The sequence below is a fragment of the Biomphalaria glabrata genome, chromosome 2, assembly GCF_947242115.1.
Source record: "Biomphalaria glabrata chromosome 2, xgBioGlab47.1, whole genome shotgun sequence".
In the NCBI taxonomy this organism is placed as follows: Eukaryota; Metazoa; Mollusca; class Gastropoda; family Planorbidae; genus Biomphalaria; species Biomphalaria glabrata.
Window position 1 is genome coordinate 61255221 of NC_074712.1, and position 18144 is coordinate 61273364.

Genomic DNA, 18144 nt, shown 5'->3' on the forward strand with positions numbered 1-18144 from the left:
TGGGCTTGCAGAATGTGGGCTTACAGAATGTGGGCTTACATAATGTGGGCTTACAGAATGTGGGCTTACAGAATGTGGGCTTGCAGAATGTGGGCTTGCAGAATGTGGGCTTACAGAATGTGGGCTTGCAGAATGTGGGCTTACAGAATGTGGGCTTACAGAATGTGGGCTTACAGAATGTGGGCTTGCAGAATGTGGTCTTACAGAGATCATCAAAGGTTTCAAATGCAAACAGTTTCTTCTTTAAACCTTTTCTTCTTTATGCTGTCTTCTTCCCGTGGATTCCTCAAGCCGAAACTTACTAAAGCCATAATCACTGTAAAACCGACTCTCTTATTTATTTACTTACTTCACTGCAGGATTCTGATTTTTTCTTCGAATATTTCTTGGATAAACTGATTATCTGTCACTAATAATAGATTCCATATAGATGTAATTCAGCGGTTTTCAAAGTCGCTTTTTCCTTTTACGACATTAAAAACCGCCGCTTTTTTATCCTGGTATTTGACACTTTCCTACAGACGAATTAGTCCCTAACGAAGGTACTTCACGCGTTACTAATGTTAAGACTGCCCCAGATTGGACACTCACCCAATTTAGTTAAGACAAACTATAAATAGGACTGATCAAATGAAGACCAGGCGTAAAGGGTTAAACTAGTAAGCGACATATTTTCATTAACTCTATCTCCGACTCATAAACGCCATTAGTAACGAACCATGCTGAGAATTACTCCCCTAGAGCACGTGACAGGAAGCGGGCAGTGGGTTTGAAGGTCACCTTGTCCTCGTTCTCTCTCTTTCAAATCTTTGTCCAGATCGTTCTCCATGTTGAACTCGACAGGCGTGCAGAATGGGCTCTATTGTTTCTACATCCTCGACGCAGTGGCGACACCGCGTGTGGTAATTCTTCCTGATCCGTCCGCAGTAAGCACCTGTTGGATAGTGTCCGACTCGGAACTGAGAAAGGACGGCCTGTTCCGCATGATTAAGTTGCCACCACACATCCTTTCGGTCTGGTCTACTCAGTCGCCTATAGAGCTCTCGGCCTTACTCGGAAGAATCCCAAACTGTCGTATCAAAGTGCTAACAATCGGGTGTCGGCCAGGGATCGTACACTCTCGGTAAGTGCCACGGTTCATCATGTTGGGTTTCAATTGAGAAAATGTCATAAAATGGCAGCCCTCTCGTAACTGACCAACTAGCGTTGAAAATAAAAAATAAAAAAAGTTTAATTATTCCTTTAATTATAGAGTGATAAAAAAAAATTAAACGTAACTATAGCTTTTACATAGCGCTACTTTCATGCTTATAGCATGCTCAGAGCGCTTTGGTCCAATAAAATTTGTGGACAAGTGGGGGTGGGGAGGGTGTATCTGGGAGAAGGTTTTTCCGTGCTGTCTTTAGGTGCTCAGTAAGCACAACTCTGCTCGAGTCGGGTGTCGAACCTGGAGCTCCCTTCATAAGTAGCCCAGCCAAGTTCAAGCGTACTTAGCCTCTCGACCACGCTTCACACAAGTTAATTTTTATAGAAAGGTATACTAGGCGAAGAACATAACGATCGATTCGTTTACGATATAGGACCAGACCGGTAGGTCCACCACTTCAATAGAGGACCATGCCAGTAGGTCCACCACTTCAATATAGGACCACACCAGTAGGTCCACCACTTCAATAGAGGACCACACCAGTAGGTCCACCACTTCAATATAGGACCACACAAGTAGGTCCACCACTTCAATGTAGGACCATACCAGTAGGTCCACCACTTGGAATAGCTAGCATACCCACCAGTGGTACGGCCTACTACTGTTCAAAAAGCATTGCTGTTAACATTTTAAAGGCGAAACTAGTTCCGAATTAACCATCCAGTATTAACGACAACAGCGAAATAAAAAAAATAAAATCTAAATCAAAGAGAAATAATCACTTTTAATGTTAAATCAGCTAAATTATCTATAATATTCTTTCTATAGTAAAGAATTATAAGAAAAAAATATTCAAAACGTTTTATTTTTTTTATTGTTCTTAAATCAGATAAAAGATACTCTTTTCAATTTCAGGATACAAACTACACTTAACTCAAAATTTGACAATCTTATCTTATCTTATAAAATGCAGACGCTACTTAAAAAATGAAGATGATTACGTGTGTCTCTAGGTCAATCTAGTCATGCATGTCAAAGTAGAAAATATCTACCATAGTAGCTCGAGATGAACCATAATCATTCGAGATGAACCATAGTCGTACGAGACTACCACTGAAGGAGGCCACTGAAGGTAAATGGTTGACGCCTACCAAGACATAATGTGACAGAAGAAACATTTGGATCTATATCAGCGGTTCTCAACCTTTTATGCTCGGCGACCCCTTTTTACAATCCCCCAATCTGCATAGACCCCCCTCCCCACACCCACCCACACACACAGCAATAGAAGAATAGACACTAAAAATCCATATTTTCGATGGTCTTAGGCGACCCCTGGCAAATCGTCAATCGACCCCCGAGGGGGGTCGCGACCCACAGGTTGAGAACCCCTGATCTATATACATATTACAAATTTTTGGACTTGAAAATCTGAAGAATTTTGTGGAAATCTTTACCAGCTAAACAACAAAACAGCCTCACTATCGCCTCCTTGTCGCCTTGAAACAATGTGTTGATGATGTCGTTTGAGGATGGCTCCTGACAAGACTGTGGCAGCGTCTCCGTGAACCTGATGTGGTTCCGCAGCACACGAGCAACATGTATAACTTCTTTACTCTGCAGGATTAGAGCTATGTGCGGTTTTTCTCTCAGGCTGACTAGAAGGATCTCGGGGCCTTCTACTTTATGTACTGCCTGGAGCATAGAGTTGTAGTCACTGGAGAAATACATGGACACATTTAGACTAGACACAGACTAGACACATGTAGTATACACACATTTAGACTAGATACATTTAGACTGCACATATTTAGACTAGACACCTTTAAACTAGACACATTTAAATTACACATATTAAGACTAAACACTTTTAAACTAGACACATTTAGACTACACATATTTAGACTAGATACATTTAGACTAGACACATTTAGACTAGACACATTTAGACTAGATACATTTAGACTAGATACATTAAGACTAGATACATTTAGACTAGACACATTTAGACAACACATTTAGACTAGATACATTTAGACTAGATACATTTAGACTAGATACATTTAGACTAGACACAACATTAAGACTACATATTTAGACTAGATACATTTAGACTAGATACATTTAGACTAGACACATTAGACTAGACACATTTAGACTAGACACATTTAGACTAGATACATTTAGACTAGATACATTTAGACTAGATACATTTAGACTAGATGCATTTAGACTAGATACATTTAGACTAGACACATTTAGACTAGATACATTTAGACTAGACACATTAGACTAGACACATTTAGACTAGATACATTTAGACTAGATACATTAAGACTAGATACATTTACACTAGACACATTTAGACAACACATTTAGACTAGATACATTTAGACTAGATACATTTAGACTAGATACATTTAGACTAGACACAACATTAAGACTACATATTTAGACTAGATACATTTAGACTAGATACATTTAGACTAGACACATTAGACTAGACACATTTAGACTAGACACATTTAGACTAGATACATTTAGACTAGATACATTTAGACTAGATACATTTAGACTAGATGCATTTAGACTAGATACATTTAGACTTGACACATTTAGACTAGATACATTTAGACTAGACACATTAGACTAGACACATTTAGACTAGATACATTTAGACTAGATACATTTAGACTAGACACATTAGACTAGACACATTTAGACTAGACACATTTAGACTACACACATTAGACTACACATTTAGACTATATACATTTAGACTAGATACATTTAGACTAGACACATTAAGACTAGATACATTTAGACTAGACACATTTAGACTAGATACATTTAGACTAGACACATTAGACTAGACACATTTAGACTAGATACATTTTGACTAGACACATTAGACTAGATACATTTAGACTAGACACATTAGACTAGATATATTTAGACTAGATACATTTAGACTAGATACATTTAGACTAGACACATTAGACTAGACACATTTAGACTAGACACATTTAGACTAGATACATTTAGACTAGATACATTTAGACTAGATACATTTAGACTAGATGCATTTAGACTAGATACATTTAGACTAGACACATTTAGACTAGATACATTTAGACTAGACACATTAGACTAGACACATTTAGACTAGATACATTTAGACTAGATACATTTAGACTAGACACATTAGACTAGACACATTTAGACTAGACACATTTAGATTACACATTTAGACTAGATACATTTAGACTAGATACATTTAGACTAGACACATTAGACTAGACACATTTAGACTAGACACATTTAGACTACACACATTAGACTACACATTTAGACTATATACATTTAGACTAGACACATTAAGACTAGATACATTTAGACTAGACACATTTACACTAGATACATTTAGACTAGACACATTAGACTAGACACATTTAGACGAGATACATTTTGACTAGACACATTAGACTAGATACATTAAGACTAGACACATTAGACTAGATATATTTAGACTAGATACATTTAGACTAGACACATTAGACTAGACACATTTAGACTAGACACATTTAGACTAGATACATTTAGACTAGATACATTTAGACTAGATACATTTAGACTAGATGCATTTAGACTAGATACATTTAGACTAGACACATTTAGACTAGATACATTTAGACTAGACACATTAGACTAGACACATTTAGACTAGATACATTTAGACTAGATACATTTAGACTAGATACATTTAGACTAGATGCATTTAGACTAGATACATTTAGACTAGACACATTTAGACTAGATACATTTAGACTAGACACATTAGACTAGACACATATAGACTAGATACATTTAGACTAGATACATTTAGACTAGATATATTTAGACTAGATACATTTAGACTAGATACATTTAGACTAGACACATTAGACTAGACACATTTAGACTAGACACATTTAGACTAGATACATTTAGACTAGATACATTTAGACTAGATACATTTAGACTAGATGCATTTAGACTAGATACATTTAGACTAGACACATTTAGACTAGATACATTTAGACTAGACACATTAGACTAGACACATTTAGACTAGATACATTTAGACTAGATACATTTAGACTAGACACATTAGACTAGACACATTTAGACTAGACACATTTAGATTACACATTTAGACTAGATACATTTAGACTAGACACATTTAGACTAGATAAATTTAGACTAGATACATTAAGACTAGATACATTTAGACTAGACACATTAGACTAGACACATTAGATTAGACACATTTAGACTAGATACATTTAGACTAGACACATTAGACTAGACACATTTAGACTAGATACATTTAGACTAGATACATTTAGACTAGACACATTAGACTAGACACATTTAGACTAGATACATTTAGACTAGATACATTTAGACTAGACACATTAGACTAGACACATTTAGACTAGACACATTTAGACTACACACATTAGACTACACATTTAGACTATATACATTTAGACTAGACACATTAAGACTAGATACATTTAGACTAGACACATTTACACTAGATACATTTAGACTAGACACATTAGACTAGACACATTTAGACGAGATACATTTTGACTAGACACATTAGACTAGATACATTTAGACTAGACACATTAGACTAGATATATTTAGACTAGATACATTTAGACTAGACACATTAGACTAGACACATTTAGACTAGACACATTTAGACTAGATACATTTAGACTAGATACATTTAGACTAGATACATTTAGACTAGATGCATTTAGACTAGATACATTTAGACTAGACACATTTAGACTAGATACATTTAGACTAGACACATTAGACTAGACACATTTAGACTAGATACATTTAGACTAGATACATTTAGACTAGATACATTTAGACTAGATGCATTTAGACTAGATACATTTAGACTAGACACATTTAGACTAGATACATTTAGACTAGACACATTAGACTAGACACATTTAGACTAGATACATTTAGACTAGATACATTTAGACTAGACACATTAGACTAGACACATTTAGACTAGACACATTAGACTAGACACATTTAGACTAGATACATTTAGACTAGACACATTAGACTAGACACATTTAGACCAGATACATTTAGACTAGACACATTAGACTAGACACATTTAGACTAGATACATTTAGACTAGACACATTAGACTAGATACATTTAGACTAGACACATTAGACTAGATATATTTAGACTAGATACATTTAGACTAGACACATTAGACTAGACATATTAAGACTAGATACATTTAGACTAAACACATTAAACTAGACATATTTAGACTAGATACATTTAGACTAGACATATTTAGGCTAGATACATTTGGACTAGACACATTTAGACTAGATATATTTAGACTAGATACATTTAGACTAGATACATTTAGACTACACATATTTAGACTAGATACATTTAGACTATATAAATTTAGACCAACACATATTTAGACTAGACACATTTAGACTAAATAAATTTAGACTAGACACATTTAGACAACATATATTTGGCCTAGACTTATTTAGACTACACACATTAGACTACACATATTTAATCTAGACATTTAGACTACACACATTAGAATAGACACATTTAGACTAGATACATTTAGACTAGATACATTTAGACTAGATACATTTAGACTACACATATTTAGACTACACACATTAGAATAGACACATTTAGACTAGATACATTTAGACTAGATACATTTAGACTAGATACATTTAGACTAGATGCATTTAGACTAGATACATTTAGACTAGACACATTTAGACTAGATACATTTAGACTAGACACATTAGACTAGACACATTTAGACTAGATACATTTAGACTAGATACATTAAGACTAGATACATTTACACTAGACACATTTAGACAACACATTTAGACTAGATACATTTAGACTAGATACATTTAGACTAGATACATTTAGACTAGACACAACATTAAGACTACATATTTAGACTAGATACATTTAGACTAGATACATTTAGACTAGACACATTAGACTAGACACATTTAGACTAGACACATTTAGACTAGATACATTTAGACTAGATACATTTAGACTAGATACATTTAGACTAGATGCATTTAGACTAGATACATTTAGACTTGACACATTTAGACTAGATACATTTAGACTAGACACATTAGACTAGACACATTTAGACTAGATACATTTAGACTAGATACATTTAGACTAGACACATTAGACTAGACACATTTAGACTAGACACATTTAGACTACACACATTAGACTACACATTTAGACTATATACATTTAGACTAGATACATTTAGACTAGACACATTAAGACTAGATACATTTAGACTTGACACATTTAGACTAGATACATTTAGACTAGACACATTAGACTAGACACATTTAGACTAGATACATTTAGACTAGATACATTTAGACTAGATACATTTAGACTAGACACAACATTAAGACTACATATTTAGACTAGATACATTTAGACTAGATACATTTAGACTAGACACATTAGACTAGACACATTTAGACTAGACACATTTAGACTAGATACATTTAGACTAGATACATTTAGACTAGATACATTTAGACTAGATGCATTTAGACTAGATACATTTAGACTAGACACATTTAGACTAGATACATTTAGACTAGACACATTAGACTAGACACATTTAGACTAGATACATTTAGACTAGATACATTTAGACTAGACACATTAGACTAGACACATTTAGACTAGACACATTTAGATTACACATTTAGACTAGATACATTTAGACTAGACACATTTAGACTAGATAAATTTAGACTAGATACATTAAGACTAGATACATTTAGACTAGACACATTAGACTAGACACATTAGATTAGACACATTTAGACTAGATACATTTAGACTAGACACATTAGACTAGACACATTTAGACTAGATACATTTAGACTAGATACATTTAGACTAGACACATTAGACTAGACACATTTAGACTAGATACATTTAGACTAGATACATTTAGACTAGACACATTAGACTAGACACATTTAGACTAGACACATTTAGACTACACACATTAGACTACACATTTAGACTATATACATTTAGACTAGACACATTAAGACTAGATACATTTAGACTAGACACATTTACACTAGATACATTTAGACTAGACACATTAGACTAGACACATTTAGACGAGATACATTTTGACTAGACACATTAGACTAGATACATTTAGACTAGACACATTAGACTAGATATATTTAGACTAGATACATTTAGACTAGACACATTAGACTAGACACATTTAGACTAGACACATTTAGACTAGATACATTTAGACTAGATACATTTAGACTAGATACATTTAGACTAGATGCATTTAGACTAGATACATTTAGACTAGACACATTTAGACTAGATACATTTAGACTAGACACATTAGACTAGACACATTTAGACTAGATACATTTAGACTAGATACATTTAGACTAGATACATTTAGACTAGATGCATTTAGACTAGATACATTTAGACTAGACACATTTAGACTAGATACATTTAGACTAGACACATTAGACTAGACACATTTAGACTAGATACATTTAGACTAGATACATTTAGACTAGACACATTAGACTAGACACATTTAGACTAGACACATTTAGACTACACACATTAGACTACACATTTAGACTAGATACATTTAGACTAGACACATTTAGACTAGATAAATTTAGACTAGATACATTAAGACTAGATACATTTAGACCAGATACATTTAGACTAGACACATTAGACTAGACACATTTAGACTAGATACATTTAGACTAGACACATTAGACTAGATACATTTAGACTAGACACATTAGACTAGATATATTTAGACTAGATACATTTAGACTAGACACATTAGACTAGACATATTAAGACTAGATACATTTAGACTAAACACATTAAACTAGACATATTTAGACTAGATACATTTAGACTAGACATATTTAGGCTAGATACATTTGGACTAGACACATTTAGACTAGATATATTTAGACTAGATACATTTAGACTAGATACATTTAGACTACACATATTTAGACTAGATACATTTAGACTATATAAATTTAGACCAACACATATTTAGACTAGACACATTTAGACTAAATAAATTTAGACTAGACACATTTAGACAACATATATTTGGCCTAGACTTATTTAGACTACACACATTAGACTACACATATTTAATCTAGACATTTAGACTACACACATTAGAATAGACACATTTAGACTAGATACATTTAGACTAGATACATTTAGACTAGATACATTTAGACTACACATATTTAGACTACACACATTAGAATAGACACATTTAGACTAGATACATTTAGACTAGGCACATTTCTCATTATGCAAAACACGTGTGTGGACTTTAAAAGATTATTGGTACTAAAAAATGTAATCAGATAAACTTACTTTGAGTCATTTTCTCCAACAACTAACAATACCAGGCTGTAGTTGCTCATTTCTTGTAAGAGTCCTCCTTGCATATGACTGTAGTCAGTACTCATCTAAAAAGAAAGTAGTTTTAGACCCTTTTTTCGTTATGCGCATTTCATGAATATGTACAACATTTTTATCTAATGCAATGTCATATAATATTCACATCCTAATGATTACATTTCGTACTTTGGTAATGTCATAACACTAGTATAAAAGATTGTTTGAATATTAAAGAATGGAAAAGTTGACTTATGATATATAGGAGGTGAACGATTGTTTGAATATTAAAGAATGGAAAAGTTGACATACAACAGAAAAGAGGTGAACGATTGTTTGAATATTAAAGAATGGAAAAGACCTACTAATGCGGAAAGGAGTTTTAGAATCACGTGATGAGTAAGAATCATTTTAATTAGAAGTCGTTTAACATTCATATTTAAATAATGAATCCCAAATGTTAATGGTGAATGTCTTTCATAATGGGATTGCTCTAGTACTATAGTCATTCAACATGCGATTATTGTTTAATAAGGTAAACTTTGTTCTCATTTACAGTGTTATTAAATTGTTTTACCTTACATTACACTACAAGGCTTAGCTTTGAATGTATACAGCCCTAAGTGTTATATACTTACATCTAAATTCCTAGACGTCTTAAGTCCAAATATAACCTGAAAGATGTTCAGTAAATTGCTGGCTAATTTCGTTGTAATGTCTGGACCCTCTTCAGAATCAAGTGTTTCGTCGTTTACTATGAGTATGTCCCCTTTCTTAGTTAGAGTCTCTTCTTCGGCCTCACTGACCATACCAACGCACTGACCGTAACGTAACTGAAACATCTGTTGAAAGGTTCTAATGTAATCAGGGCTATCTTTAATTAAGCGAGCCCAAGCTGTGGTCAAGTATGTTTCTGCCCTTATTTCTAGCATTTCGGGGTCAGACCACAACGGGTTTAGAGTAATGGCGGCGATTGTGCTTGCTAAGTTAAGTATCAGCAAAGCGTCTTCGTATTGTCCACTTTTTAAACCGCTAGTTAGTCCACTTTTCACGATATCCAAATCATCGGTTTCAGGATCTTGACGAAACGATTGAACAACTAGCAGCACAATATCTCGATGCGCTTGGACCAAATCAAGAAGCTTAATCTTGTTCTTGTTCTTGGTGCGGGATTGTGGCATCTGTTCATTTTCATCCAACATTTTCTTGAACGATTCCCAGATCGCGGAAGTACTTTCAGCACTCTCTCTATTGCTAGAAACCAAGTCTGCCGCAAGTGCTATAGCCTTAGTGAAATGATCATGGGCTTCGTTTAAACTATCTGGATCATTATATGTTTTCAAACATTTTCCGGCCTTATCGCGGGCGTTAACCAAACACAAGAGATAACTAGAACCTTGGTTACTATCGATGATCTGATTGTATTGCGCCAAAGCTTTATCAAATTTTTCTAATCTGAAATAGAAATCTCCTAAGTGCAGTTTTGCTGGTATGTTTTCATCGTAGGATATTTCAATAGCTTTGATATAACATCTTTCAGCTGCCATTAAAAAGTCCTCCTCAGTGCTTGATGCTTTCTGATGCTTGCTGTCAGCTGCGCTTGATTCTTTCTGATGCTTGCTGTCAGCTGCGCTTGAATCTTTCTGATGCTTGCTGTCAGCTGCACTTGATTCTTTCTGATGCTTGCTGTCAGCTGCACTTGATTCTTTCTGATGCTTGCTGTCAGCTGCACTTGATTCTTTCTGATGCTTGCTGTCAGCTGCACTTGATTCTTTCTGATGCTTGCTGTCAGCTGCACTTGATTCTTTCTGATGCTTGCTGTCAGCTGCACTTGATTCTTTCTGATGCTTGCTGTCAGCTGCACTTGATTCTTTCTGATGCTTGCTGTCAGCTGCACTTGATTCTTTCTGATGCTTGCTGTCAGCTGCACTTGATTCTTTCTGATGCTTGCTGTCAGCTGCACTTGATTCTTTCTGATGCTTGCTGTCAGCTGCACTTGATGCTTTCTGATGCTTGCTGTCATCCAATGGACAAGGCTTTCGTTGCAAGAGCTTGTTCTCGAACTTTTTCTCATAGCAAAGTCCAAGATGGTGGCACGCAATGCTGTTTAGTCTTAGTTCTAGAGACTTTTTCAATAGATCGATTGCTTTGTCAACATCTACATCTTTCAGGCATCTCCCAACGTGTGTCAATACCGTAGGGTTCTGGTCTCCGTACTTCAATGCTTCTTCACACAAACTCTGTAAATCATAGTCTTTAAAAACTCGATCCTGTTGCTTTGGGAATGTCATATAGCCAACAACTAACTGGGCGTAAGCCAGGCCTTTTAGTTTATCATTCCCACATCTTGCCACTTCAAATAACAGCTGAGCACTCTCTGCGATCAGTTCTTCCTTTTGCTCTTGGCTTATGGATGAGAAATTGGTGAATCTCCTGTAGACCAACCCCAATCCAAACTTCCAGTCATAATTATGAGGACAGCGATCAACACATTTCTTGAATAAGTCAATACATATCTTGTAATTTTTCTCTCCTCCCAATCTAGTGTAGCAGTAAGCTTGCTCGGCTAAGGCCTCAATCTTCAGTTGTTCAAATCGCTCATCCTTTAAAAGTGCTAACAGTTTTTGAAAGGGAGTATTTAGTGATTTCAGCTTGTTACCTTTATTATACATAATAAAAACGTTATTGCCAAGAGCGGTTATGTTTCTATCTTCTGAAGCTTTCAGAGCCTCTATGTTCAGTTCCACGGCTTTATGTTTGTCGCCTAAGTTGAACATGACCCACGTAAGAATATTTGTATTTCTGATTTGTTCTTCCGGAGAGCAGTCAATCACACTTTCGACATTGTTCTTGACGTGCCTGAATCTTTCTTGTGTTACTTTATGCCCTCTGGCCAGGTTGAACGTACACGGGAATTCCTTTAAGTCTTCATTGATGTTCAATGACATCTGGAACAAAGAAAGTTTATTAATTTATTTACAATTATTTGTTGATATACAGATCTAAAATTAGAATATTCAGCTGCATCTTCGCAAAAAAAAAACAAACAAACAAGGTTACAAAGACAGTTTGTGTGAACACACAAACTTAAAATCGGCCCCCGAAGTGGTCCAGCTAAAGACAGACGGACAGACCTAGACATTGGTAGAGGATAGAACCTATTAGGCTGTACAAGAATATACGTTAAAAATAATCCAAAAATGAATATCTATTCCACTACAATACAGAAACATATATTTAAACGTACAATATATTGGAAATCTTTACTTATACTTTCAGTTTGATACAAACTAGACAGATCGAGCTAGATCTAGACCTAGTTTTAGATCTAAATCTAGATTCAAGATGTAGCCTAAGTCTAAGCCTAGATCTAGAAATGGATTTCAGTCTCTAAGTCTAAAGTCTAGATCTAGAGTTAGATCTAAGTCTAAGTCTGTCTATACTATATCTAGCTCTAAGTCTAGATCTGGAGTTAGATCTAAGACCTAAGACTCTAGGTCTATTCTATATCTAAGTCTAGATCTAGATCTAGAATCTTGACATAGAATCTACTATATCTAGACTAGAACTTGTATATAGATCTATGTAGCTCTAGCATCTATTTATTGTAATTTGGATTCTGATTGTTGTCAAGTGTATAGCCTAATGAGATTGTGTGAAAATTGCGCGGTAAAAAGAAGTTTTTTGTTTTTTTTTTAAACTATCAATTGAAACGAAGTTCGTATCAAAATCCTTTTTTTAAAATAATATTTGAATCAGTATTCTATTCAATGAGTTAGTTAATATATGGAAAATATATTTTATAATGATCCATTTACACATTTACCATTGTGACCTTAGATGCAAATGTTTTGTACCAATGCGCGAATCTATGAATGAAGTTGTTTTATTAATGAAAAAGCTTATGAACTTTTTAATAAGACATATTTCCCCTGAAGTTTTTCATGGAAAAGTGGTGTAATTAGTTAAATCCAAGGGAAACAATTCTCTGTGGTCATTAAGCATCGTGGGCAGATGAAAGCCGGAGAGGAACGAGCCTATCTTATCTTATTAAATACAGACGTTACTTCAAAATAGTAGATTATGTCCAACGCGTCATGCATCTAGTCATGCATATTAACCAATGACCCAAATTCTGTTAAGTCATTGGCTTTCCTGCCTGGCTCAGGCAACCCATTCCATGCTCTAATAGCACTAGGGAAGAAGGAGCATTTGTATAAATTTATCCTAGCATATGGAACGAGGAATGTGCCTTTACCTTTGTGTCTTTCTGAGTATTTTATTAGGCATGCTTTTGTATTTGAAGGATAAGACCCGCGAATCAATGTTTGGACTTCCTTAAAGGCTACTATTAATCACAAATATCATATCGCTAAACTAAATTACTTATTAATTGCAAGGGATTTTCACAATAAATTTAATAATGTCAAGGATGCACCGAGCCGGGATAACCAATAGATCACCGTGCCGGGCTAACCAACAGATTAACATGCCGGGCTAACTAACAGATTAACATGCCGGGCTAACCAATAGATAACCGTGCCGGGCTAACCAACAGATTAACATGCCGGGCTAACCAACAGATTAACAACCCGGGCTAACCAACAGATCACCGAGTCGCCCAATTTCTCAACATATAAACCTAAATGGGTTGTTTACATCAAAGGAATAGAGATCTATATAGGACTAAAAAATGTATATATTTAGGGATTCTTCTATTACTTTAAATAAGAAAGATAAGTAACATATTTACTTTGCTTCTTACTTGTAGATACTAGAAATCAAGCCTCTCCGGATGGTGTAAACACTTTTAAGCTATCATAAAAACACATTATTCCCATTAGAAAAAGTGTCAGGTACTGAAGCATCGTTTTGGGTAAATCCGATGTCTTAAAACACCAGACTCCTACACAATGAAAAATGGCCTTGACAGAAAAACAAATATATTAAAGTTAGCGAGATAACATTTATATCTATATTTAGTTACAGTTAGATCTACATTACCCAAAACTAAGGGGGCTATTCAATCACAATCACCAAATAAAGCTACAGTACATTAAATTGAGATTGATCAAAGAGGAAGAATCGAATATCTCGATTCCTAGATCTGCATGCAAAACAAATTATTCATGGCTATTTTTATCTCGTTCCAAGCGCCTGGAGAAGGCAGCCACACAGATCAATATATTTCAAAATGAAAATTTGTCACTAACCTTTACCAGTTCCAAGGCGATCTAACATCAAGTTAATATCAACACTTGTGATTTATCTTACAGTCACATAAGCGAATAACTATTCATGTTCATGATAATATCACAGTATCAATCAAGTATCATTCCATAATGGTAATGTACAGAGCTGGTTATCGCAGCCCAACAAATTGATTTAAAAATAATCACATCGGGAATTCCCACAAGAATGACCTGGATAACCCAAAATGAGTCACTTGGTTAGTTTAGTAATTTATATTATTTAGTTCCAGTAACAAATATCATTTCGACTAAAGGCGCTATAATAGTTTAATAATCATGAATCTTCTTCAGCTTCTCCCATACCTTAGACAGTTGGGGCACCACATATGCATCCTCCGTTTGGGACCCCTCAACTCAAGAAAACATTAAGAAACTGGAACAGACACAAAATAGAGCAGTGAGATTCATAACAAACGAATATTCACATTTGACTAGAATAACACCTTTAGTAAAATCACTAAATTTAGAAAGCCTTCAGGACAGAAGGCTCAAAAGTAAAGTAGCAATCATACATAAAACACTGAACCATAATCTTCAAATACAAAAACAAAATTTAATAAAATACTCTGAAAGACACAAAGATAAAGGCACATTCCTCGTCCCATATGCTAGGACAAATTTGTACAAATACTCCTTCTTCCCTAGTGCTATTAGAGCATGGAATGGGTTGCCTGAGCTAGCCAGGAAAACCAGTGACTTGGCAGAATTTAAGTCATTGGTTAATATGCATGACTAAATGCATGACGCGTAGGACGTAATCATCTTCTTTTTTGAAGTAACGTCTGTATTATATAAGATAAGATAAGACTTGTATACCATGTTTCTCCATTACATTCTCTCTCTCATTCTTTGATAGAAATCTCTTTCAATGGCATGCCCGTTTCTTTTTTGATGTTATCTTCCCATTACTTTCTCTGCCTCTTCTTCTTTTTTCCTGGTACTGTTCCCTGGCGGAAGGTCTTTACAGCCCCGAGGACCTTTAAAATTTGGCCATATAGTTAAATGACAAACTAATCTAAAAAAAAGGTTTGAACTGGTAGTTCTTAATGTTCGTTTTGAATGTAGTGCGGCATGCTGTTTGCCTTAGATCAACGGGGAGTGAGTTCCAAACCTTTTGCAATGACTTTTGAAGAAGAAAAAGCAGCGCAGCTAGTTGTCTATCGAGCGCATGATTCCCTGAGGGACATAGGGAGTGATCAGTTCACTAAGGTACAAGGGCATTTCTTGATTGTAGATACACCTCTTTCTTTTTCTTCGTTCTCATTTTATTTGTCGGAGGGTTCAGATCCTAAAATTACTGTTTTAATATTTTAGCCGCCTAGTTATCTTTCCACTTTTTCTTACTTAAATTAAATACATTTAAATACATTTAATATATGTTTAAGCAAATGTAACACAAAAAAAAGTTTCGTCCGTTTTTCTTCTTGCCAATCGGATCAAACCGCAAACACTGACATTCAGATCTCTGGCGGTACGAACAAATGTTTCCACATGTCGCCATGTTTTTACCTACTTAATGAGATGTACGCCAGCCTGGAAAGGGTTAAGGTGACTGCTAACACTGTGTGTATGTGTGTGCATGTTGCGTAGGGCGAGGCATAGGAGGGAAAAGCTGATTTGTTTTACGCGGTAAGGTTCACAGAACTGGTGGGGCCACCTGTGTGTGTCTGCCAACTAGAAAATGCGATAAAGACACAAAGTTTACGTAACAAAAAGGTGAACGCTCACAGCTTTTACATTACTTTGTTTTGTTGTGACTGCTGACACCACTTTAAGACAAAACTATTACAACTTTCTTATGTAACTTCATTTTAGTTTTTCTGAATTTTCGAGGCATTGCAACATTGTTGTAGTGTTGTACATAAAAAAGAAAGTATTGTTCTCCTTTCAAACCTTGCGATCTATAGGGCAGATGATGTTAAGGTCATCTGTTTCTTTAGCCGACGGTCAACGAGCAGGGTGTTATGAGGCCAGCACAACGACCGACCGCCTTTACTTTCCCTAACTAAAGTCAGGTACCCATTAGAGTTGGGTGGACTCAAAGGCGCCCTGAAAATCCCGAAATTCAAAATCCCAGCCTTCATCGAGATTCTAACCCAGGACCCCAGGTTCGGAAGCCAAACGCTTACACACTCAGCCACCGCACCCCCGTTGTAGTATTGAGTTCTATATAATTGTTCACTATATGCATCGTTCCAACATAATAAAGTCTTATAGGTCACCTGACTTTTTTCTCATAAAAAAACACTAAAATTTTCTGTTTAAATTTTGAAAAAAAAAAAGTTTGACTTAACGAAGATATAAGAAGTTTCTTATTGTAAATGTGAAATAGGTTCATTATTATGTTATAGACATTGTCACTCCGAATCACATCTTTAACTAGGAAATTTATTATTATTTAAAAACTAATAAGATAATTGTATTGGTCTGAACAAATGGAAATTCAGTTTGAATACAATTGACCACCTCAGTAGTGTTACTATGACAACAGAAATGTAGATGCAAACACGAGCAACATTCATACATTCCATGTACGCACACACACACGACCAGATCTTTATGAAACAGTCTTCTGTGTACATGACACATGACCAGTTCTTTATGAAACAGTCTTCTGTGTACATGACCAGATCTTTATGAAACAGTCTTCTGTGTACATGACCAGATCTTTATGAAACAGTCTTCTGTGTACATGACCAGATCTATATGAAACAGTCTTCTGTGTACACAACCAGATCTTTATGAAACAGTCTTCTGTGTACACAACCAGATCTTCATGAAACAGTCTTCTGTGTACATGACCAGATCTTCATGAAACAGTCTTCTGTGTACGTGACCAGATCTTTATGAAACAGTTTTCTGTGTACACAACCAGATCTTCATGAAACACTCTTCTGTGTACACAACCAGATCTTTATGAAACAGTCTTCTGTGTACACAACCAGATCTTCATGAAACAGTCTTCTGTGTACATGACCAGATCTTCATGAAACAGTCTTCTGTGTACACGGCCAGATCTTAATGAAACAGTTTTCTGTGTACACGGCCAGATCTTCATGAAACAGTCTTCTGTGTACACAACCAGATCTTCATGAAACAGTCTTCTCTGTACACGACCAGATCTTCATGAAACAGTTTTCTGTGTACACGGCCAGATCTTCATGAAACAGT

At 35.1% G+C, this 18144-nt stretch overlaps 1 protein-coding gene across 4 annotated transcripts in view; it reads right to left on the reverse strand.

Moving 5' to 3' along the window:
• Positions 1-1911: 1911 nt before the first annotated feature.
• The window catches only part of LOC106053200 (uncharacterized), a 20001-nt gene continuing 3768 nt past the window's right edge, over positions 1912-18144 (reverse strand). Inside the window, exons 2-5 of one of the 4 annotated variants that reach the window (XM_056021786.1) lie at positions 14487-14646; positions 10360-12669; positions 9698-9792; positions 1912-2864 (exon numbers count right to left, since the gene is read on the reverse strand). In XM_056021786.1, coding sequence (XP_055877761.1) covers positions 2555-2864; positions 9698-9792; positions 10360-12669 — 2715 coding nt within the window. In that variant the 5' untranslated portion in view covers positions 14487-14646 and the 3' untranslated portion in view covers positions 1912-2554. Of the gene's footprint in view, positions 2865-9697; positions 9793-10359; positions 12670-14474; positions 14767-14934; positions 15119-18144 lie in introns of those variants that run through there. The other 3 variants (XM_056021785.1, XM_056021783.1, XM_056021787.1) reach the window with 3 other exon arrangements.